General features: G+C 41.5%; 1 protein-coding gene across 1 annotated transcript in view; it reads left to right on the top strand.

The window, feature by feature from the left end:
* The window catches only part of FANCC (FA complementation group C), a 361,687-nt gene that overhangs the window by 91,898 nt on the left and 243,815 nt on the right, over window positions 1-25,974 (top strand). The window contains exon 2 of the mRNA XM_023735819.1: window positions 24,032-24,273. Coding sequence (XP_023591587.1) covers window positions 24,032-24,273 — 242 coding nt within the window. The remainder of the gene's footprint in view (window positions 1-24,031; window positions 24,274-25,974) is intronic.

Genomic DNA, 25,974 nt, shown 5'->3' with positions numbered 1-25,974 from the left:
CAAGTCATCAGTGACAAAGGCAGGAAGATTTCTAATATGTTAATATGTAATATGCGCCTCAGCTCATTTTTCTAATGGGTCTAACCAAACGCCCAGAGTCTCACTGTCAGATGAGGAGAGTGAGGACAGGAATGCAAGGAAATTGAATAATTGCTATTTATAACAAAACAACATACGAGGTTAAGACTGGTATTTTTTAAGTCTGAGTGGATAGCTCTTCAATACTCTGATGGGGAACCAGGCCAAAGGCTCCTATCTTAGCACCTCCAAAGGCAAACACTATGGTGAAGGAAGGGCTGCTGCTACTTTCAAGCCACGTCCCGAGAGAAGTGCTTCTCCTCACATCCATGAGGACATGAATGGGAGAATGGAGCTCAGTAAACCCCCAGAGTTATCAGCTCGATTAAATGTCCTCAGTTCTTTGCAAAGCTTTCTAAAGAGTGAGTGGATTCTGCACCTGGATTGAAGTCGCCTCCTCTGATTCCTCAGACCCAGATTTTGTTAACGATGGTGGTTTGTTTGAAATTATCTGCAAACTTCAGGTCTGTGGTTTTGATTAGACCATCTCAGAGGGTAACCGCTGTGTACTCCACAGAGAAAAAGCCAGCTCCTCCTAGTGGAACTTTTCTTAAAACCTCTTTGTTATTAGGGGGAAATAGCATTTGTTTCTTTCTTAAGTACTTCATGGGAACAAGAATATTTTAACTTTCAAAAGAAAGCCACAAGTACGGGGGTAAATTAACCAATCTTATTTAAAATAATGAAGCAAGGAAACATTACCTTTCAGTAAATTAAAAATATTGGCATCAGGATTTTATCAAGGAAGAGGAAGAATGTTGTCAAGCTTAAGCATAGTTGAACATAAATTGCTTGATTCTATATTTGATTATGTTTCTCGTGGTTCTAAATATTTTCTGACAAGGCCATTGTGCCCCAAGTTAATGTCATTGATTGGAGGCTAGGTATGTGATTAGTCTGTTTTTCTTCTTCCATAAACAGTGTATTTTGTAGCATTCTGCCGATAAAATCTCTCTTTGGTGCTTATTTCATGAGAGAAGGGACTTCAGTTGACTCATGCTCAGGAGAAATGAAAAAAAAAAAAACAACAAACAAACCAAAAAACAAAAGAGTGCTCTTTATCAGATTGCTGTTTTGAGTAGGTTGTATTTCTGTTTGGCCTGTATAGACTTCTCTCTCCTGATTCTGACTTAAAGATAGTACAGACCAAAGGAAAGCAATTTCAAACTCTCTTGGCCCCAGCAGGTACCATGGTACTGTGTGGTTTGTAATGCATTTTCTTTTAAATGTTGGCAGTCTGGGAGCCCCAAGGGCTTCTGTCAGCATAAAATCAGTCAGAATTTTATCTATCTTTATCTCTTCTCTGTAACAGTCTCCGTGGGCTTGCTTGTTGCTTTATTTTTTTATACATTTGTTCAACAACTATGTATTGAGGTTCTACTATATACCAGGTATGAGGCATTGATGGTTTATTGGTAGAATTCTCACCCTCCATGTGGGAGACCCGGGTTCAATACCTGGCCAGTGCATCTCATGTGCGGCCACCACTTGTCTGTCAGTGGAGGAATATGTGTTGCTAGGATGTTGAACAGGTTTCAGTGGTGCTTCTAGACTAAGACTACAAAGGAAGGCCTGGTTATCTACTTCTGAAAATCAGCCAGTGAAAATCCTATGGATCACAATAGTTTGATCTGCAACTGGTCGTGGGGGTGGTGCAGGACTGGGCAGCATTTTGTTCTGTTGTGCATTGGGTCCCCCTCACTTGGGTGCTGACTCGACAGCAGCTAACAACAACAACAACAATATGCCAGGTACTGTGCACGTTGCTGTTGTTGTTAGTGGCTGTTGAGTGGATTCTATCTCATGGCGACCTCATGTGTGCAGAGCAGAACTGCTCCATAGGGTTTTCAAGGCTATGACCTTTCAGAAGCAGATCACCAGACCCGTCTTCTGAGGTGCCTCTGGGTGGGTTTGAACTGCCAATCTTTTATTTAAGATTTTGGAGAACTCACTCAGAAACCCTCCAGCCAAGGCTCAGTTCTCACTGTCCAGAGTTGTATGACGTGCCCTTTCCTGTAGCTGGTAAGAGGGCGAGTGGAAATACCATGACTGTTTCATACCAGCTACTCTCACAATGTGGCCTGGGACCCCTGGGTGCCTCTGAGACCCTTTTAGTAGGTTCACAAGATCAAAATTGTTTTCATAATAGTGACATTATTTGTCTTTCCATTCTCTTTTGAATGTATAGTGGAGTTATCAAGAGGTTACATGATTTATGATGTCACCACTTTGACAGCTAGTGGAATGTGTGCTTATGTATTCTTGTGTTTTAAACCTTTCTCAGTTTTAATTTCTAATGTAATAAATATTGATACCTATAAGCCACATGTGCAAAAGCTCTTTGGGCATTCTCAGTCATATTTAAGCATATAGAGGGGTCTTGAGACCAAAGCATTTGAGATCTGCTGGTGTACGTTAATTAAGATCCACCTCCTGGTCCTGGGGAAGATTTCAGCACCCCCCAAGATATGTGGCCACCAATTGCTGGACAAAATGGGATCTGAAGAAGCAGCAGAGGGCTTAGGGCTGTCAGTGAGCAATTGGCCATGTGTGTAGCACTGTTCTGGGGAGGCTGCTGTGGAGCAGAGCGCAGGGTGGGGGAGCGGGTATGCTCCAGCCTGCATGTCTGCTCTGATTGGAGCCACTCCAATTTTGTCTGATTTTGTGTGTTGAACTTTTGCACAAGATTTTATTTTACTTAATGACTTAAAAAAAAAAGCTCTAAGCACCTGCTGTACATCGCTATTGCCATTATTGTCACTGTTGTCATCCCAGATATTTAATGACTACTCACTGCATTGGTTTAGAAGGTACAAATGGTAGAAGGTTGGTAATTACAGTTGATTCTCATTATTTGCTGTGGTTATCTTCTATAAAGTTGCCGCAAACACTGAATTAGTGAATGTTGAGCCATTTCTTGCAGAGGAAATTGAGAGTTGGTTCTTGCGAGCCTCTGGTCAGACGGTTTTCCTCAACCGATCAGTACATGACCTCGTTTTATGTGTGTTTCTGTTTAAAGAAACCTTATTTAATATATATTGTTGATTCATTAGTGTTGAGCTCACAGCCAACAATACTATACCTCATGCTTGAATGAAGCTTATCTAACACACACGTTTTCTCCATAAGGCATGTCACAGCCTTCTTGTGCTAAGGAGCAGTAGACAGCACTTCAGCACTATGCTTGGGTGCCATTTTATTTTATTTTATTTTTTTATATTTTATTGTACTTCAGGTGAAGGCTTACAGAACAAATAGTTTCTCATGAAACAGTAGTACACATGTTGTTTTATGACATTGGTTAACAACCCCACAACATATTAACCCTCTAAATTCTCAACGTTTTTTTTTTTTTGGTGAAAATACACATAGCCAAAGATACACGGTTTCAAAAATTTCTACATGCACAGTTCAGTGACATTGACTATGCTCTTCCAATTGTGCTGTTATTCTCACTTAAGATGAAGGCTTACAGAACAAAATAGTTTCTCATTTAACAGTTACTACACATGTTGCCCTATGACAATGGTTAACAATCTCACAACACATCAACAATATCCTTACTCCATCTTGTGTTCCCTATCACCAGCTTCCTTGTCCCCTTCTGCCTTCTGGCCCTTGTCACTGGACTCCTGTACCTCCTTAGTCTCATTTGGTTTTACGGGGCTGTCCACTCCCAGGCTGAACAGTGAATCTCGGAGGTAACTTCACCACTGAGCTAAAAGCGTGTCTGGGGGCCATAATCTCGAGGTTTCTCCAGTCTCCTTTAGGCCAGTAAATCCGGTCTTTTTTTTTTTTGTGAGTTAGAATTATGCTCTACATCCTTCTCCAGCTCTGTCCAGAACTCTCTGTTGTGATCCTGGTCAGAGCAGTCAGTGGTGGTAGTGGTGGTAGCCGGGCACCATCTAGCTGTACTGGACTCAGTCCGGTGGAGGCCTTGCTAGCTGTGGACAATTAGTCCTTCAGACTAATCTTTTCCTTGTATCCTGATCTCTTCATTCTCCCATGCTCCCAAAGGGATGAGACCAGTGGAGTATCTTAGATGGCCGCTCACAGGCTTTTAAGACCCCAGACACTACTCACCAAGGTAGAATGTAGAGCATTGTCTTTATAAGCTGTGTCATGCCAGTTGAGCTAGATGTTCCCCGAGACCATGGTCCCCAGAGCCCTCCGCCCAGCAATTCAGTCCCTCAGGGAGTTTGGATGTGTCTATGGGGCTTCCATGACCTTTCCTTGTACAGGTTGTGCTAGTTTCCCCTGTATTGTGTACTGTCTCACCCTTCACCCAAGATACCACTTATCTATTGCCTATTTAGTATTTCCCCCCCACCCCTCCCATCCCTGGTAACCAACAAAGATTGTTACATTTTGTGTGTGAACTTTTTCATGGGGTTTTACAATAGAGGTCTCATACAATATTTGTCCTTTTGTGATTGACTTATTTCACTCAGCATAATGTCCTCCAGTTTCATCCATGTTATGAGATGGTTCACAGATTCATTGTTGTTCTTTCTCGTTGCATAGTACTCCATTGTGTGTATGTACCATAGTTTGTTTATCCATTCATCTGTTGATGGGCATTGGGTGCCATTTTAAATAGGGAAATCCTCAACAGAAAGCAAAAAAATGTGTCACTAAACAGAGTTCGACACGGACACTTGTTTACAGTGTGTTCAATCTCAGCTGGTTGCGAATGATCGCAAAAGTGCTATGAGTATTGATTTTGAGGCTACAAATAAATGTTAGGTAGGGGAATTTGCAAATAAGAAATCCATGAATAATAAGGATAGACTGTACTTCGGTGACCATGATTAACTTACGATAATTATTTTTGAATTTCTCTATTTACAGTGGGAGCCCTGGTGGCATAGTGGTTAAGAGCTCAGCTGCTAATGAAGAGGTCGGCAGTTTGAATCCTCCAGCCACTCCTTGGAAATCTATGGGGCAGTTCCACTCTGTCCTGTAGGGTCTCTATGAGTAGGAATTGACTCATGGTATCCGGTTTTTATTTACATTGTAGCCCTGGCTGCTCTTATTTGCATACATGCATACATTTCTAGACTACCTCCAGTATGTGATAAAGGAAAACAATGATGATTAAGACTAAATGACTTTAAAAAATATCTTTTCTTTACATCTGTGGCAGTTGTAGCTTTTGACAGTATTTTAAAGGTACCAGATTCCTCATCATATCAGTTGAGTAGGGATTGTTTTTAGACTTTTCAGAAAACCTGAAAAAGGTTGAGTTCCAAAGGTGTCCTTGGTTTTGACAGTCATTTGACCTATGAAAGTGTTCTTCAACAGCAATGCTAATAGAGGACCAAAATAACCCCAGGTTAAATTATAGAAGAGGCTTTTCTATCTGAAAGTTAGTAAATTAGGAAAGGGAAATAATGTCACACAATGTTAAATGAGAGGCTGGTCACTGGTCCCAACACTGTGGTGGAAGAGACATCCTGCACAGCCCTGCCTGGACCTCCTGTTTGAAGTCAGCACTGCTTAAATGTTCAGGTGTTAACGTGGAACTTTATTTTTAGGAACCCACCTTGCTTTATGAAAAGTCATTTGAAAACTTTTTGTCCCTTGCCAGGCTCTTATCCTGCATGCTATCTAAATTAGGGCAATAGTGATTGTTTTTAATGAGCTGGGTACTTTGCCCCAGCTTATAACCCAATTGTTTCTTTCCTTTTACTTATCTTTCTTCAGCTGCTGCTCAAGTATTTCAATGCTTTCACTTCCTTCTTCCACTGTAATGAATTGTGCTTGGTGAACTCCATATTCTTTGTGAAGCACATTTTCCATCTAGTTTTTGAACATTTCCTTCTTCTTCAGGACAGAAATAGCCAAAATAAGGAACCCTTTAGCCCCAGGGCTTTGAACTGGTTTGTTATGATTTGAACCCCTGCTGAGAATTTGCATTTCTAACAAATTCCCAGGTGATGCTAATCCTGCTGGTTAGGGACCAGTTCTGAGAACCACTAGTAGAGCAGTGGTTCTCAAAATTTATTATTCAGAAGAATCACTTGGGGATCTTGTTAAACTGTAGATTCTGATTCAGTATGCCTGGGGTGGAAAGGTAAATTCTCAGCAGGGGTTCAAACTGGAATGAACCAGTTCGAAGCCCTGAGGTATTACCTCTTTCTCCCCTGCTGTACTTGGAATCTGAGTCATATCATCTCAGTGACTCTGACTGAACCCTTATGGACAACAGCATATCTTTGTACTGTGGTGAATTGAGTTCATAAAGTAGTACTTAGCAAGCAACAAAATTATCTCCTGGCAATTTATAAATGACGGAAGGAGGGCAAGTGCAGAGATCCTAAGCTGACACCATTTTCAGTATATTTGCTGTTTGCTTTGCCCAATGGCTGGTTTTCCCGGTCACTTCCTTCCTCCTCTCTCACCTCCTGTTTGTGAAAGATCCCTTGGGACAAGGCAGGCAATGGGACTGAACAAGCGTGTGGGGATCCTCACTGGCTGTCTTGCTTCCTCTCTGGTGTCCAGGTCTCTCTACTCACAGGACTTTCCTGTATTCCCCTTTGCATAGTAATTTCTGAAGGGCATTTTATTTTCTCCTGGAAATGCATACTGAGGGGACTAGCAACTTCTGTTGTTTGTATTCTGCGTATGTGCAAAAGGTGAAATCGTGGTTTGTTTTGCTTCCTGGGGGACTAGGTAAATCTGTTAAAAGAAAAATACTCAACAAGTAGAAAATGGTTCACCGTTCAGCTAAAGATTAGACAGCCCCATAAAACAAAACTAGCCTACTGGGGCACAACAGCCCAGGGACAAGGACTAGAAGGCAGGAGGGGACAGGAAAGCTGGTAATAGGGAACCCAAGGTTGAGAAGGGACAGTGTTGACATGTCATGGAGTTGTTAACCATTGTCATAAAGCAATATGTATACTGTTTAATAAGAAACTTTGTTCTGTGAACCTTCATCTAAAGTACAGTTTAAAAAAAAAGTAGAAAATGGTTATTTCCATGCCATTTGCTCTTGCTATATTAGTATGCACAATGTATGTGCAGGATACTTGTTAAAATCTTGAGTTTTAAGGGAATAGGTCATTGAACACCACCTTCCTTTTATTCTCTTAAATAAAAGATGCTAAACAGTATTTCTCTAGAAGCTCATAATGAAATGAGTCTGGGCCTAGACACCCCGGAGAAGACACACACACTAAGCAGAATCAGAAGAAAATCAAGGGTTTACATTTGATGCAAGACAAAGAATTTTTGTGTTGAGCAAAAGATGTATACAGGTAGTCTCCGACTTATGACAGGGTTCTAAGGTGAATCCGTCGTATAAGTCAGTTCGGATGTAAGTTGAATACCTCATTTTTTTTTTAGTTTTCATTGCCTTTTATTTTCAGTAACTTTATAAATCTGGTCTTTATTTGTCTTTGGAGGTTGGCTTGAGAATGATAGCATCAGCAAATTACGCACTGTAACACTTTATGTAGTACAGTACGTATTACTAATGATAAGGTACACAAAAAAACCCAAGATGGTTATAAGTGCAGTTCATCATAAATCGGGGACTACCTGTAGTCAGCTCTCAGTTGTCTAACAAGTTTGCAGATTAACTGAGATTTAAAAAAACTAGTGCCCTTGTGAAAAAAGTTGAAATGACTTTGAATCTGCAGAATCATCCCCATTTTACAAGGCATAGCTTTGTGGAGCTGCATGGGGACGGCCTCACTGTTTCTGCCTGAGCACGGACTGCTGCACCCTCTCACCAGTCATCCCCTTGAGTTCATAACCCAATGAGTAGTTTATGAACTCTGAGTAACTATCTGGAATGTCTCTCACTCATGGTTTCTGTGTTCTTGGCCACTCCTTTCGGGTTCTTGTTCATGTGTTCTTTTCTTCTTGTATGCTTGGTTGTCTTGATTATGTGTTTGTTCTTATTGTATTTGAAAATGATTTTAGAAATAATTTGAAACCTAGGATGATGTTACCTTCCTCCAGAGAGGATTTTTGTTTGCATCTTCCAGGCACCTGGCAGCACTAGCAAGCTGGGATCTCCATAATTCAGTTTCATTTCCATAGTCAGGCTCTGGTCCATATGCAGGCTGGTTCTCTTCTGGGACACCTATGCTCTCAGGGTGCAGCTTTGAGGACCAACCCAAAGCGTAGGGTGGTTTACCAGGACCGCACCTTGGCAGACCCAGCCTCTCGCTTTTACCTTGTTAGCAAGGCTGTCAACAAAGCTGCTTAACCTTTTAACGACCTCTTCAGGATCAGTGACTGCCATCCTAGGCCTGTGCACCCCAAGTGTCATGATCTTGCTCTGATAATTCTACACTATCTTTTTCAGTCTTTGATTTTTTTGAAGTATGTTTTCATATTTCATATAGCCTTTTAAAATTTCTTTCAGTGGGAAAGTTGGTCTCAACTGTATAGTCTACCATTATCTGAAGTAGGACTGAAATAGAAACATTTTAACTAAATGTGTTTACATTAAATATATTCTGTACTGTAGATTGGTTTACTTCTGCCTATCTTGGTTAATCAAGAGAACTTAATTAAGAGCCAGAAAATACATCTTTTGAAGATGCTGGGGAACTGCGAAGGTATATAGGACTCAGGCTAAGTTCTGTAATGAAGGGAAGCACAGAGCAGTGAGCAGACAACTTGCCATCTCCCTCCTCAGGGCACTGGCCTTTTCTTGACAGGCAGTGAAAGACTGAGAGTCTGGAAGAGGGGCCTGGGCCAAAGGCTGCTGCTAAACAACAGGGAAGCTAGTAGAACTTTTGGCAATCTCACCTGGTTGGAGAGACATACATTGGAATTCCAGAGGAAAAGATTGTTAATCTGACCACATAAACTTAAAACTTCCATGCATCAAGAAGCATCATAAAAATAGGAGAATGGATAAAATTAGAAAATCACTATTTTTGCAACAACAACCAGAAAAAAAAAAAAAAAATCCAAACCCATTGCTGTCCAGTCAATTCTGACTCATAGCGACCCTACAGGACTGAGTAGAACTGCCCCATAGGGTTTCCAAGGAGTGGCTGGTGGATTCAAACTGCTGACCTTTTGGTTAGCAGCCAAGCTGTTAACCACTGTGCCACCAGTGCTCCATTTTTGCAGCCAGGGTGGTGCAAATGGTTAAGCACTCAATTACTAACCTAAAGGTTGGCAGTTCAAACCCACCAAGAGGTGCCTCAGAAGAAGGCCTGGCAATCTGCTTTTGAAATGTCACAGCCTTGTAAACCCTATGGATTGCAGTTTTATTCTGTACATATTGGGTCACTCTGAGTCGGCATCAACTTGACAGTAATGGGATTTTGTTTTTTTTTTAATGGATCTAAACCAGTGGTGCATACGGTTAATGTTCTTCTGACTGAAGGATTGCTGGCTTGAGTTCATCCAGAGGTGCTTGGGAAGAAAGTCCTGGTGATCTACTTCCACAAAATCAGCCATTGAAAACTCTATGGAGTAGTCCTGCTCTGACACACAAGGGGTCACCATAAGTCAGAATCAACTTGAGGGCAGCTGGTTTTTTTTTTTTTTTCTTAAATTGGATCCAAAACAAAGGAAGACTCAACATTGTGAAAATCTTAATTCTACCCAAAGTCATCTACAGATACAGTGCAATCCCAATCCAAATTCCAACGACATTTTTTATTGAGATGCAGAAACAAATCACCACCTTCATATGGAAAGGGAAGAGGCCCCGAATAAGTAAAGCATTATTCAAGAAGAAGAACAAAGTGGGAGGCCTCACACTACCTGATTTTAGAACCTATTATACCACCACAATAGTCAAAACAGCCTGGTACTGGTTCAACAACAGATACACAGATCAATGGAACAGAACTGAGAATCCAGACGTAAATTCATCCACCTATGAGTAGCTGATATTTGACAAAGACCCAAAGTCCATTAACTGGGGAAATGACATTCTCTTTAACAAATGGTGCTGCCATAAGAGGATGTCCATCTGCAGAAATCTGAAACAAGACCCATACCTCACACCATGCACAAAATCTAACTCAAAATGGATCAAAGACTTAAATATGAAATCGAAAACGATAAAGATCATGGAAGAAAAACTAGGGACAACGCTAGGAGCCCTAATACATGGCATAAACATGATACGAACCATAAGTAACAATGTACAAGCACCAGAAGAGAGACTAGATAACTGGGAGCTCCTAAAAATCAAACACTTAAGCTCATTAAAAGACTTCACCAAAAGAGTCAAAAGACAACCTACAGACTGGGAAAATATTTTTGGCTACAACAAATCCGATCAGCGTCTAATCTCTAAAATCTACAAGATACTGCAAAACCTCAACATCAAAAAGACAAATAACCCAATTAAAAAATGGGCAAAAGATATGAGCAGGCACTTCACCAAAGAAGACATTCAGGCAGCTAACAGACACGTGAAGAAATGCTCATGATCATTCGCCATTAGAGAAATGTGGATCAAAACTACAAGGAGATACCATCTTACCCCAACAAGGCTAGCATTAATCCAAAAACCACAAAATAATAAATGCTGGAGAGGTTGTGGAGAGACTGGAACACTTATACACTGTTGGTGGGAATGTAAAATGGTACAACCACTTTGGAAATCGATTTGGTGCTTCCTTAAAAAGCTAGAAATAGAAGTACCGTACGATCCAGCTAATCCCGCTCCTTGGAATATATCCTAGAGAAATAAGAGCCGTCACACGAATAGATATATGCATACCAAGTTCTTTGCAGCACTGTTCACAGTAGTAAAAAGATGGAAACAACCTAGGTGCCCATCAACAGATGAATGGATAAATAAACAAATTATGGTATAGCCACACAATGGAATACTCTGTAATGATAAAGAACAATGATGAATCAGTGAAACATCTTATAACATGGAGGAAGCTGGAGGTCATTATGCTGAGTGAATTTAGTCAGTCACAGAAGGACAAATATTATGTATGACCACTATTATAAGAACTCAAGAAAAGCTTTAAACACAGAAGAAAACACTCTTTGATGGTTACAAGGGTGGGGAGGAAGGGTGAGGGTTATTCACTGACTAGATAGTAGATAACAATTATCTTAGGTGAAGGCAAGGACAACACACATTATAGGGAAAGTCAGTACAACTGGACTAAACCAAAGCTAAGAAGTTTCCTGAATACAATCAAACACTTTGAGGGCAGAGTAGCAGGGATGGGGGTCTGGGGACCATGGTTTCAGGGGACATCTAGGTCAATTGGCATAACAAAGCTTATTAAGAAAATGTTCTGCATCCTACTTTGGTGGGTGGCGTCTGGGGTCTCAAAAGCTTACAAGCGGCCATCTAAGATGCATCAATTGGTCCCAACCACCTGGAGTAAAGGAGAATGAAGAACACCAAAGACACAAGGAAAGTAGTAGCCCAAGAGACAGAAAGGACCACATAAACCAGAGACTTCATCAGCCTGAGACCAAAAGAACTAGATGGTGCCTGGCTCCCATCAATGCCTACCCTGACAGGGAGCACAACAGAGAGTCCCAGATGGAGCAGGAGAAAGAAAGGTGGGGTGCAGAACTCAGATTCTAGTAAGAAGACTAGACTTAATTGTCTGACTGAGTCTGGAGGAACCCCGGAAAGCATGGCGCCTGGGTTCTCTATCAGCCCAGAACTAAAACAATTTCCGAGGGCAACTCTTCAGAAAAAGATTGGACTGGACCCTGGGACATAAAATGATACTCATGAAGAGTGTGCTTCTTAGCTGAAGTAGATACATGAGACTAAATGAGCAGCTTCTGTCTGGAGGTGAGATGATAAGGCAGAGAGGGTTAGGAGGAGCTGGATGAATGGACGTTGGAAATCAGGGGTAGAAAGGAGGAGTGTGCTGTCACGGTATAGGGAGAGCAATTAGGGTCACATAACAGTGTATGTATAAATTTTTGTATAAGAGACTAACTTGAAATGTAACCTTTCACTTAAACTACAACAAAAAAAAAAGGAAAAAAAAATTGGATCCAAATGATCATCAGTGGATCCTAAGACCATTAGGGAAAAGGTTGATGGTGAACCTTTTATTAAGTGGAATAACCTACTACCATCAAGTTGATGCCAACTCATAGAGACCCTGTAGGAGAGAGTAAGACTGTCCCACAAGGTTTCCAAGGCTGTAAATCTTTATGGAAGCAGGCTGCCACATCTTGCTTCTGTGAAGTGGCTGGTGGGTTCAAACTGCCAGCCTTTCGGTTAACAGCCAAGTGCATAACCACTGTGCCAGCAGGGCTCCTATGGCCTGAATTAGGGTGGATTAGGTTGAAAATACCTGAATCCACTGATCCATTTCAGAATTACGAAATGTGAGACAACCAGACATTATGTGCCTTCTGATCTCAGCCAAAGTACACAACATCATGAATGAAGTATTCTTGCAAAATAATTGAACCTGAATCTACTAAAGCCTGTTGATCTATCAATTTGCAGGAAGTATGGGGAATAGAGCAAAACATGTTAAACAACACTATAGAGATGCAGTCAAGTCAGCCAAATGCAGAAGTGTGGGAAATTCTCTAGGTCAAATGTTTTGGTTTCTCCTATGGATAAAAGTTATGAAAAAGTTAAAAAAAAACAAAACGAGGGGTGATTGTTACAGATTTAAGGAAACTTAAGAGAACTGTGAACATTGACCATATACAATGTGTGAATCTTGTTCAGATCCTGATATGCACAAACCAAATGGAAAGGGAAATTTTTGAGAGATTTGAACATAGACTGGCTATTAGATGGTATTGTTGATTTTATGGGGTGTGAAAGAGGTATCGTAGTTTTTTTCTTTTTTAAAGTCTTTATAAAAAAGATACATAAATAAAAGTATTTGGGATAAAGTGATCTGATGTGATTTGCTCTAAAAATGGAAAAATTTGAGCACATGGGGGTTCATTGTATTGTTTTCCCTACTTTTTTTTAAAATTTAAACATATTCAATTATAAAAAAGAAACATAAACAAATTTCACTCATATCACATAGCCTGTGTTTTAATCAAGAGTATCATCTACTCTCCTTATTTAGGGAAAGTCTTCTGTTTTTGGGTGGTATCAGACAATAAGCATAAACTTTATTTTATATATAGCATATTTCCTAGCTATTAGTTTGATCTGTTAGGCTTACATAACTCCCCCACTTCTACGGGGTACACCTTGAGCCTGTAGTCCCACCACATGGGAAGGAAAAAGAGAAGGCCTTCAAACCAAAAGTGGGGAACATGTATCCAAAGAACAAGAAAGGGATGCTAGGAACGCAGAAACAACAATATGTACTACTTTTCACCTGCTAGCTACTCAGGACTTTCAAATCTACTACTTTCCATGCACAGTATTTTACAAATACTTCTAACTAACATAATGTAGCTCTCCCCTCCTTTAAAAAGGGAGATAATCCAAAGTAATGCCCGATTAATGCATCTAGCTTCAAGTCCAGGATCTCTGGATGATGTCAGTTCCTCTTTCCATCTGTTATGTTCTGCAAATTATGGACTAAATAGAAAATTTATCTACTAATAATATATTCTATATATGTAATAGTAATAATAAATAGTTGCTGTTGAGTCAGTTCCCACTCATAGCAACCCTATAACACAGAGTAGAACTGCCCCATAGGGTTTCCAAGGAGCAGCTGGTGGATTCGAACAGCTGACCTTTTGGTTAGCAGCTGAGCTCTTAACTACTGTGCTGCCAGGGCTCTGTAGGATAAGGGAAAATGAAAGAGAAGGGAATCTTTACAATTTTGTGACATAACAAGCAAAGAAATACAGATGGGGTCCCAAAACCTCATTCATGCATTTTGACCAAATGAGTGTATAATTTTTATTTGATGATAGAATGCTGCTGGGCACGCCCAGCTTCGTGGCTGGAAGATCACGCTAGTTCCTGAGACCTGCCAGAGGCTCTGTCCAGAATCCTGACGTGCTGCACACTTTACACAGCATTGGCTCTGCCGGGTCATACAAGTTAAATGGCAAAGTGCTTCAGCCTGGACCAGCAGTGGCTCTTGTTCTGGGCCCCACACAAATATTTTCATTACTAGGCAAATTGGTAGAAGCAGATTAATGGATGCAATTTCCATGCGGTATACATTACCTTCAGAATCCCAGAGAGATCAGCCAAGCAGTTTGCCTGTTAGTAATTAGAAGATAAAGCAGTTATCATTCGCTTTATTTTTGTTTGTTTTTATTTAATTATTGATTTTGAGTAAGGAATAAGTATAAAACCAAAAAGCCCATTGCTGTCAAGTTGATTTCGACTGATAGTGACCATATAGGACAGAGCAGATCTGCCCCCATAGGGTTTCCAAGGAGCAGCTGGTGGAATTGAACTGCCAACCTTTTGGTTAGCAGCCAAGTTCTTAACCACTGTGCCACCAGGGTTCCAGTAATAAGTATATACGGCATTAAATTGAAAAGGTACAAAAAAGTGTACACTGAAAACTAAGTTCCTTTCCTACATACATCATCCAGCAGCCCAGATCTCCTCGGTGGAGGCAACCACTGATACCAGTTTCTTGTGTATCCTCATGTTAAAGGGCATATTCTGACATGGTACAGACCATTGGATCCCAAGAAACTTAGTGAAGTTAGTGAAGTGGCAGGCTCTATATGTTCATGGGATTTCTGTCCCACCGTGTGGAACATTCTAAGGCACTTGTATCTTCCTACTCCCCAGATTCTATCAGCCTAGTATCTTCAATATAATAGACCACTGTGATGTCCTGTGTCCTTAGTTTATCCCAATGGAGAAATGCATTTACCAGCTTCTTAACTGCATTCTGGGTGCCAACAGTGGTGTTAAGTTGCTCCAATAAGAAGACCACATCTGAAAGTGCAGCTTGAGTTGGAGTCACCATTTGCTTATGTAAGGAGACTTTGTGGCACAGTGGTTAAAGCACCAGACTGCTAACTGAAAGGTTGGTGGCTTGAAACCATCAGCGGCTCCTTGGGAGAAAGATGTGGCTGTCTGGTTCCATAGAGATTTATAGCCTTGGAAACCCTATGGGGTTGCTATGATTTGGAATTGACTTGACGGTAATAGGTTTGATTGTTTTTGGTAATGTCATTGGAGTTTTCTGAGTGGCACAGAGCACTCGAGTACTAGCTGACAGGTTGGAGGTTCAAACCCAACAGCAGTAGTTAATTTAAAAAGAAAACCAAAAATTATTGGAAGGATCCTGGTTAACTGACAGAATCAGACTGAAAAACCATACCTTTTAAGGATATGAACTAGGATAACTCCAGGGAACTAAACTAAGAAAGTCTTTAAGTGACTTAGTTCCACTCTTGTGTCAATCTACTCAATACTCAGATTCCCAGCAGAGAGTCTGATCTGCGTAACTTGAGTCATCATCCTATCCCTTGGCTGATGGCACAAGGCACTTTGATTAACAGAACCACAAAGACCCCATGGAATGAAGGAGACGTTCTTTCTTCAAGGAAAAGTAAGGTACTGTAACCAAAAGAAGGAAGGAGGAATGCTAAACAGATGTCTTAGGCTGGGTTCTGTAGAGAAGCAAAACCAGTGAAGCATTTATACACACACACACACACACACACACACATATTTAGAGAGAGAGAGAGCTTTATCTCAAGGAAATGGCTCACATGGTTGTAGAGGCAGGCAAGTCCCAATTGTCAGGCGTCAGGCTGGAGGCTTCTCCTGACTCAAGTAGCTGCAGGGGCTGGTGAACCCAGGATAAGCAGGTCAAGTGGCAGGTCACTGGCTTATGGGCTGCTGAAGCTAAAGAATCCAAGATCAGAAGGTAAGATGGCAGGCTGCTGCCTCACAGGCTGTGGAGGCCGATGAACATCAATATTGGCAGGTAGGAGCGCCACTGGCTCACGGCCTGTGGTGGCTGATAAATCCCAAGATCAACAGGCAGAATGGCAGGCCACTGGCTCAAGTCCCAAGAACCAGAGGTTAGGTGATGATGAGCCAGATGCAGGATCCAAAGTAAGCTAGTGAGCTTTGCCAGAACATCTATATATATATTGGAATCCAAGCACAGCCCCAAAGAAACTCCACTTAGAACAGACTGGCTGATCAAATCAGATCACATCAGGGAGGATGACTGCATCATTACATAACTGCCAAATTACATCATTCCACAATTGCCAGATCACTGAGAATTGTGACCCAGTCAAGTTAACAGAGAACCTTAATCATCACAGTCCAGCCCTTGTCAACTTGGCACCTGTACACATCTCCTTAAACCGTACACAGTCTCTAAATAAAGACAATTACAAAGTCATACTTGTGCCTAATGTGATATGACTAACATGTACAACTGAAAATACAGTAGCCCAATTTACATTTTGTAAGTGAAGAAAAAATATTCATGTACATACACAAGGAAGAAATACTCATAACAATTACAGTCCTTGTTTCTACAACTGGTCACCTGGTTGTAACTGGTATTTAAAACTACCTTCTAATACCACCCTTACTATATCCCTTTACCCTCAGCAAGCAACTCAGCTGGTTGTGGTTCTTTGCCTGGTGGTGTGACCCAAATCTTCATTTCTGAAGGGTTTGGGCCATTAGTAGTCACGTTAGAATTGGGTTGCTGTAGTTTTTCATTGAGTTTAATCACAGGGCATGGTAGTAGTAAGAGACACCCTAAGGGATCTCCTGTATTCCAGACGTACTCTTTTTTATCTTCCCTATGCAACATCAATCTGATTTCCCCTTGGTAGTCAGGATCAATCACACCAGCTAGTATGGTAACTCCCTTATTTGCCTGTTGATCCGGAGGTGTGAGGAGCCCAAAGTGGCTAGGTGGCATTGTTAACTTCCAGTTTGATGGAGTCCATGTTGTGTCTCCTCTTGGGAGCATTCCTCCCTTTGGAGCTAAGACCTCTAGACCCACAGAGCGTAGAGTTGTGAGAACAAGAAGCAAAAATTTTGTGAGTGTATCACTAGGGGTAATAGTGAGTGGTGTCACTCCAATCTCCACCCCTTGATTTCTGGAACCATAAATCCTAACTGTGGGAGATACAGCACCATATATTGGACGCTGGTTAGAGCATATAAAGCCTCTTGGAGAACATTGCCCCAACCCTTGGCACCATAATTGTGTCTTTAGAAGGCCTTTCCATTGTCCTTTCAAGCCAGCTGCTTCAGGATGATGGAGAACATGATTAGACCAATGAATTCCATGAGATGGGCCCATTGCCATACTTCATTTGCTGTGAAGTGAATCCTTTGAGGCAATGCTGTGTGAAATAGCATGACAGTGGATAAGGGATTCTGTGAGTCCACAGGTGGTAGTTTAGGCAGAAGCATTGTGTACAGGGAAGGCAAATCCATATCCAGAGTAAGTGTCTATTTTAGTTAAGAACAAAAAGCTGCCCTTTCTATGATGGAAGCAGTCCTCGAGGAATGATGCCATATCGGTACTCACAGTTGATCTGTGCTGCTGGCGGAGTGGGCACTCAGCAGTGGCTGTGGCCAAGTCAGCCTTGGTGAGTAGAAGTCCATGTTGCTGAGCCCATGCATAACCTCCATCCCTGCCACCATGGTCACTTTGTTCATGAACCCATTAGGTAATGAATGACAGGAGTGGCTGGGGAAGGAGGATGACTGGTTTCCACAGAATGTGTCATCCTGTCCACTTGATTGTTAAAATCCACCTCTGCTGAGGCCACCCTTTGGTGAGCATTCACACGGGACACAAATATCTTCTCTTCTTTGGCCCATTCAGAGAGGTTTATCCACATATCTCTTCCCCATAAATCCAGTCTCCAATTTTCCAGTCATGTTCCTTCTGAGTCCCTGACCATCCAGCCAAACCATTGGCCACAGCCTATGAATCAGTATACAATTGCATATCTGGCCATTTCTCCTTCCAAGCAAAGTGAACAGCTAGGTGCACTGCTCGAAGTTCTGCCCATTGGGAGAATTTTCCTTTACCACTGTCCTTCAGAGGTCCCAGAAAGGGGCTACATTGCTGCCGCTGTCCACTTTGGAGTGGTGCCTGCATATTGCATAGAACTAACTGTAAACCTGGCACAAGTTTTTTCTTTCTCAGTCAACGGATCATATGGAGCTCTCCATGAGGCCATTCAGATGCAGACTGGGAGAGGACAGGTAATGTGACAGGGGTGGAGACCATGGGCATTTGGGCCACTTTCTCATGCAACATGCTTGTGTCTTCAGGTTCTGCTCAAGCCCGATCTTGTACATACCATGCCTGTTTAATGATGGAATGCTGCTGTGCATGTTGGACTTAATGACACTTTGGTCAGACAACACCCAGTTCATGATGGGCAGCTCAGGCCACATGGTGACTTGGTGGCCCGATGGTTAAGCATTCAGTCTGTACTAAGGCCCAGTAACAAGCCAAAAGCTGTTTCTCAGAAGGAGAGTAGTTATCTGCAGAGGATGGAAGGGCTTTGCTCCAAAATCCTAAGGGTTTGTGCTGTGATTCACCAATAGGGACCTGCCAGATACTCCGGACAGCATCTCTATCTGCCACTGCCACTTCAGGTACCATTGGATCAGCCAGATCATATGGCCAAAGGGACAGAGCAGCTTGCGTGGCAGCCTGAACCTGTTGCAGAACCTTCTCTTGTTCTGGGCCCCACTCAAAACTAGCAGCTTTTCGAGTCACTTGATAAATAGGCTGGAGTAGCACACCCCAATGAGGAATATGTTGCCTCCAAAACCCAGAGACCAACCAGGCGTTATGCCTCCTTTAGAGCTATGGGAAGGGCCAGATACAATAACTTACCCTTCACTTTAGAAAGAGTATATCGACATGCCCCACACCACCTCTAGAAATTCACTAAGGTGGAAGGTGCCTGAATTTTTGTTGGATTAATTTCCCACCCTCTAGCAGGCAGATGTTTTACCAGTAGGCCTAGAGTCATTGACATTTCTTCCTTACTAAGTCCAATCAGCATAATGTCATCAATGTAATGGACCAGTGTGACGTCTTGTGGAAGGGAAAAGGTGATCAAGGTCCCTCAGACTAAGTTATGACATAGGACTGGAGAGTTGATATAGCTCTGAGGTAGGACAGTGACGGTGTATTGCTTGCCTTGCCAGCTGAAGGCAGACTGCTTCTGGTGTTCCTTCGAGACTGGATTCAAGAAAAAGGCTTTGGCCAGATCAATAACTGCATACCAGGTACCAGGAGATGTATTTATTTGTTCAAGCAATGAAACCCATCTAGAATAGCAGCTGCAATTGGAGTCACTACCTGGTTAAATTTAAATTCTCCAAGATCTATCTGCTTTCTTACAGGCCAAATAGGTGAGTTGAATGGGGATGTGGTGGAAATCACCACCCCTGTATCTTTAAGTACTTGATGATGGCAGTAATCCCTGCAGTCCCTGCTTGAATGCAGTTACGATTTTGGTTTACTCTTTTCCTAGGTAGGGGCAGTTCTAATGGCTTCCACTTGGCTTTTCCTACCATATTAGCCCTTTCTCTGCTTGTCATGGATCCAGTGTTGGGGTTCTGTGGGTTGCTGAGTATATCTGTTCCAATTATGCATTCTGGAACTGGGGAGATAACGACAGGGTGGATTTGGGGACCCACTGTGAGACCAACCTGGGCTATGACTCCTTTGAATTATGGTGTTAGCGAAGAGTATTGAATAGACCGTAGACTACCAGAAGAATGAACAAATCTGTCGTGGAAGAAATACAGCCAGAGTGCTCTTCGGAAGCAAGTATGGCAAGACTTTGTCTCTTGTACTTTGGACATGTTATAAGGAAGGACCAGTCCCTGGAGAAGGGCATCACACTGGTAAAGTAGAGGGTCAGCATTGGCATTTGGAGGAAGACCCTTCTTCACCATGAACTGCTGTCCTGTGCATTGTAGGATGTTCAACAAGATGGATTGACAGAGTGGCTACAACAGTAGGCTCAAATATAACAGCGATTGTGAGGATGATGCAGGAGCGGGTAGTGTTTCGCTCTGTTGTACATACGGTCGCTATGAGTTGGAACTGACTTGATGGCACCTAACAACAACAACATGTATATGTATACCTATGTGTATATATATATATATATATATACATATATATATATATATAGAAAGAGAGAGAGAGAGAGATTTATCTCAAGGAAATGGTTCACATGTTGGTAGAGGCTGGCAAGTCCCAAGTCCGTCATCAGGTGTCAGGCTGGAGACTTCTCCTGCAGGGGCTGACTAACCCAAGATAAGCAGGTCAAATGGCAGGCTGCTAGCTCACGGACTGCGTAGGCTGACGATCCTGAGATTGGCAGGCTGCTGGCTCACGCTTCAAGAACCAGAAATCAGATGGTGACGTGCCAGGTGCAGGATCCAGAGCAAGCAAGTAAGCTTTGCCAGAAAGTCCATATATATATATTGGATGCAGGCCACACCCCCAAAGAAACTCCCCTTTCAACTGACTGGCTGATCACATCAGATCACGTCATGGTGAATTGACTACACCATTATATAACTGCCAAATTACTTCATAACGTAACTGCCGAACTACAACATTATATAATAGCCCAACCTTTGAGAATCACGGCCCATCCAAATTGACACATAACCTTAACTATCACAATAGGTAGAACCAACAGATGCCCATTCCTAAATGGTCAGATTAAATTAGTGTTTCTTACCAGTGGCATCACTGGAAAAGGAGCCCTGGTGGTACAGTGGTTAAGTGCTTGGTTGCTAACCAAAAGGTCAGCGGTTTGAACCCACAAGCCGCTTTGCAGGAGAAAGATGTGGCAATCTGCTTTCATGAAGATTTACAGCCTTGGAATCCCTATGGGACAGTTCTATTCTGTAGGGTGGCTATGAGTCAAAATTCAACTTGATGACAAAGGGTTTGGTTTGTTGTTTTTTTTTTTGACATCATTGGCATTTGGAGCAAGACCCTTCTTCACTGTGAACTGCTGTCCTGTGCATTGTAGGATGTTCAGCATCTCACTGACACTGCTTGTGTCACAATCTAGACACCACTGGTTTCTGCACACTGAAGACCGCTGGACTGTCTTTTCCATAGAGCTCTATCCATTTGCAACAATCAGATGCATTTCCATTGCTAAGCAAAAGATTGTTTATAATTTTGTTATCATATAATAATGTTTTTTATTTCTTTTATGAAAATATTCTTGAATTTATGGTTCCCAAATATCTAAACTGCCCTGCATGTAGGGATATATAAGAAATTAATCGACAAGATTTCTTCAGTTTCTTTGTTTAAGGGCACAGACTTTAGAGCCAGACTCTCTAGATTCAAAGCACACAATCCTACCTCTCCTGTCTACTAGCACTTAGTTTCCTGACCTTGGGTGATTACATAATCTCTCTATACTTCAACTTTTTAATCTATAAAATGGGGATAATCATAGTGCCCATTTCATACAGTTGCTGTGAGGATTAAATGAGTCAATGTGCAGAAAACACTTACTATATTGTCAGGAACCTAGTAAGCATCTGTATGTTTAAGCTTTTATTATTATTACTGTTATATAAAATGGGGTAGTAATACTTAAATTTCACATAAATAACATCATGATACCTTTTATGTTTTCTTTTTTTTTGGGAGGGATTACCTTTTCAAATTTAAATTGCTTTATCTGGTAAATCATTTTATGGCATTTAGCCTAGACCTGTACTTTGAAAAATTCCAGTGAATTATTAATTTTTGCATTCAGTGTTTATTGAGTGTTTGCCAGGCATGTGCTAAGTTCTATGAAGACAGGGAATTTACATTCCAGTAAAAGAAGCCATAACTAAGTGAGCAAACAAATGGTAGAATTCTCGCTTTGCATGTGGGAGACCTAGGTTTGATTCCCAGCCAATGCACCTAATGCACAGCTACCGCCCGTCTGTCAGTGGAGGTTGTGTGTTCTGTGATGCTGGATAGGTTTCAGTGGAGCTTCCAGACTAAGAAGAAGGACCTGGTGATCGACTTCCAAAAATCAGCCAGTGGCAACCCTATGGATCACAGTGGTCTGATCTGCAGCCAGTCATGAGAATGGCACAGGATCAAGCAATGCTTTGTTCTGTTGTGCATGGGGTCGCCATGAGTCAGAGGTCAACTCAATGGCAGCTAACAACAACAACAGTTACTGATATAAGAGCTGTGAAGGAATCAGCGGAAATGCCTGGAAGCAGGAAGGGTTTGGTGTGTTCATGGGACACACTGGATTGTGGTGACCCGGGAGGGAGGAAATGAAATGAGGTTGGAGGGTGTGCTGGAGCCTTACAGACTCCAGTGAGGAGCTTGGATTTTATTCTACAGGGAGTTTGGGTATCTCTCCAAGGAAGCTACCGAAAGGATATTTTAAGCAGGAGAGTGCTGTGGAATGAACTGGAAGGGGACAGGCCAGACCCGTTAGAGGACTAGTGTGACACTCCAGGGTAGTGATGGAGGGGATGGAGTGGTGGCGGCAGTTCAGGTGGGAAGTGAACGTAATCAAATCAAATTATATATATTTTGGGAGTAGAACTGACAGGTATTGGTGATGGCTTGGATGAAGGGGATGATGAGAGAAAGGGAGGAATTGGGAACAACCCTAGATTTTTGGCTGTTATGTGCTGTCCTGACTGCATACATGTATTGCCTTTATTATTAACCTCCTTTTTTTGAACGTGGTCCTTTTCAAAACTATAAATTACTAAGTCTCATTTTAAATCTTTGATCTTCCTGGTCTAGATGTTTGTGCTGCAGCCAAATTGTATAATCTGTTTAAATTTCTTCCTCCTTTCCTGTTTAGTAATAGGAACCCCATTTGCTGATTTTTTTGCGTACTTAATTGGTAGCATTTTATCTTGTTGATTATTGCTGCTGAAGATGTAAACTTGACTTTGTTTACCACTTGTAGTCTTTTGAGATTAGGTAGCTTAGAGTCATCCCTTCCCCAGGAAAAGTTGCATCTATAAAAGCCTGCACCTGTTTGAGAAGCAGCCCGCCCTTCTCTGCCTTGTGTGCTTCGGACTGGGGAGGGTAACCATGAGCAACGGGAGGGCTGGGAAGCACCTGGAGTTTATTTCTATAACTACAAATGGTTAACGTGTTTGGCTACTAACTGAAAGATTGTAGGTTGCAGTCCACCCAGAGGCGCCTCAGAAGACAGCCTTGATGATCTACTTCCAAAAAATCAGCCATTGCAAACCCTGTGGAGCGCAGTTCTACTCTGACACACATGGGGTCATCCTGAGTTGGAATTGACTTCATGGCAGCTAGTACTGTTACCTGAGGCACAGACTCGCCCTGTAACTCTGTTATTCTTATTAATGTGATTTCAGGTGTAGTAAGTCAAGTTTAGGAGTTATTATTTTCCATCACTTAGGACTGTGTACATGTCATCAATCATTGCAGTTTATCATAATTTACTAAAATATGCTTTTGTCTTGTGAATGAACTGAGATCAACCATATAAAGGGGAGTCTAATTAAATTAGGCAGATTGTTTAAATCGATGCATGTGGAATGAATTATTTTACTTTTTTTCCTAAGAAATAAAGAGAAACTGGGAAGAAAATTCATTAGACAGTAATGTGCAGAGATTTTTTTTACACCTAAATGAGAAGCATATAAAACATAAGAACTTCAAAAACATTTCTTAGGCACAGACTATTATTAAACACCCATGGATGTTTTTGATTTCCCATTCCATTAAAATGCTCAAATTAACTTCATATTTAGAACATTTAAAAATAGATCTGTCTTAAAAAGAAGATATAAAGTATTATCAGCTGTGCTTTTTGTACATAATTAGCATGTGCCTGTGGAGGTATAATGACTTTTAGTCTAATATTACTCATGATAAAAAAGTTCAGATGGTAAAAATCAGAGCTACAGCTGGGTGACATGTTTCAAAATAATTCAGTGATGACTCCAGCACAGAAGGCATGCTATAGTCACTTGTAATCCCCGTTTCACTCATCAGTAGATCATGAAGGTACTGATAAAAGATCGTTTTAAAAATGCTTCATTGTTTTTTCTTTATTGTAGATTTGATGTATGCACACAGTTTCCTCCAGTGTATGCAGGCCAGTGTAAAGGTACTCCACCTTCTCCCTTCTTCTGCAATGGCTCAAGATTTGGTAGACCTTTCTTCTGAGTATCAGTTTTGGTTGCGGAAGCTTTCCATATGGGACCAGGCCTCGACTTTGGAAACCCAGCAAGATACCTGTGTTCACCTGCCTCAGTTCCAGGCATTCCTGAGCCAGATGTATGAAGCTTTGAAAGAGATGGTAAATAGTGGACCAAAAGATTTTAATTATTTTGTGCCATCAAGGATTCTTCTCTCAGATTTCCCCAAGCCAGGATACTGCTATCCATGGTCAGGGACTTGTGTTGACCTGATGGATTGCTGGCAGAGAAAGACAAACTGAGGGCTGAGTTGTAGGTAACGCAGACAAGAATTAGTTTCCTGAGTCTATGATTTATTATGGCATTGGTGTTTTCTTCCTGATTAATTATAATGTCATATGAGATGTTCTGACCAATCAAATTGTTTTTAAATAATCAATATTGTGATGCTCGCTGTCAGGTAGTAAATGAGATTCTTTTAAAGACCTTGAAGAGTTTGCTGACATGCATGCCCTTTCCCCAACCCTGTCCAAAGTGGGCTGTACTAAGAGATAAGTATTAAAATCTCTTCTTATAAATATTTTAAGTCTCTTCTGATAAATATTGATTTTGAGTGTCTTCAGTATTTTTATATGATTTTTTTGTTTTCAAAATTTGATGTATTTTCATTTGACATAAAATTTCTTCTTGGTTTTATTGTAACTGCGGTAGGTATTTTTATTAACATATGATTTTTATTATGAAGATATTATTTTTTAAGTTCAAAGTGAAAAGTAAAGCTGTCATTTAATGTAGGTATTCTTATGCTTTTCTTCCCTTAGTCAAAGAAGCAAGTAAGAAATTTGAAGAATAATTCATGTTGATAATAAGTACACATGTCTTAGGAAGTGGAAGGAAAGATACAGTCTGTGTGAACAACCAATGCTGATTTTTTTTTTAACTGTTTTATTTTTTCCCATACAAAAATTTATACATACATTGTTATGTGACTCTAATTGCTCTTCCCATACTGTGACAGAACACTCCTCCTTACCACCCCCCTGATTCCCCATGTCCATTCAACTAGCTCCTAACCCTTTCTGCCTTCCCATCTCACCTCCGGACAGAAGCTGCCCATTTAGTCTCTTTTATCTACTAGAACTAAGAAGCACACTCCTTACGAGTATCACTTTATGTCCCACAGTCCAGTCTAATCCCTGTCTGAAGAGTTGGCCTCGGAAATTGTTTTAGTTCTGGGCTGATAGAGAATCCAGGGGCCATGCTTTCTGGGGATCCTCCAGTCTCAGTCAGACCTACTAGAATTTGAGTTCTGCACCCATCTTTCTCCTGCTCCATCAGGGACTATCTGTTGTGTTCCCTGTCAGGACGGTCATTAGTGGTAGCCGAGCACCATCCAGTTCTTCTGGTCTCAGGCTGATGAAGTCTCTGGTTTATGTGGCCGTTTCTGTCTCTTGGGCTACTACTTTCCTTGTGTCTTTGGTGTTCTTCATTCTCCTTTACTCCAGGGACCAGTTGATGGATCTTAGATGGCTGCTTGCAAGCTTTTAAGACCCCAGACGCCACTCACCAAAGTAGAATGCAGAACATTTTCTTAATAAGCTTTGTTATGCCAATTGACCTAGATGTCCCCTGAAACCACGGTGCCCAGACCACCAGCCTTGCTTCTCTGTCACTCGAAGTGTTTGATTGTATTCAGGAAACTTCTTAGCTTTGGTTTAGTCCAGTTGTGCTGGCTTCCCCTGTAGTGAGTGTTGTCCTTCCCTTCACCTATAATTCTTGTCTACTATCTAGTTAGTGAATAAGCCTCACCCTCCCTCCCCACCCTTGTAACCATCAGAGAATGTTTTCTTCTGTGTTTAAAC

The sequence above is a fragment of the Trichechus manatus genome, unplaced genomic scaffold (genome assembly GCF_000243295.1).
Source record: "Trichechus manatus latirostris isolate Lorelei unplaced genomic scaffold, TriManLat1.0 scaffold00082, whole genome shotgun sequence".
Lineage (NCBI taxonomy): Eukaryota > Metazoa > Chordata > Mammalia > Sirenia > Trichechidae > Trichechus > Trichechus manatus.
This window is presented reverse-complemented; position numbering and strand designations above follow the sequence as displayed.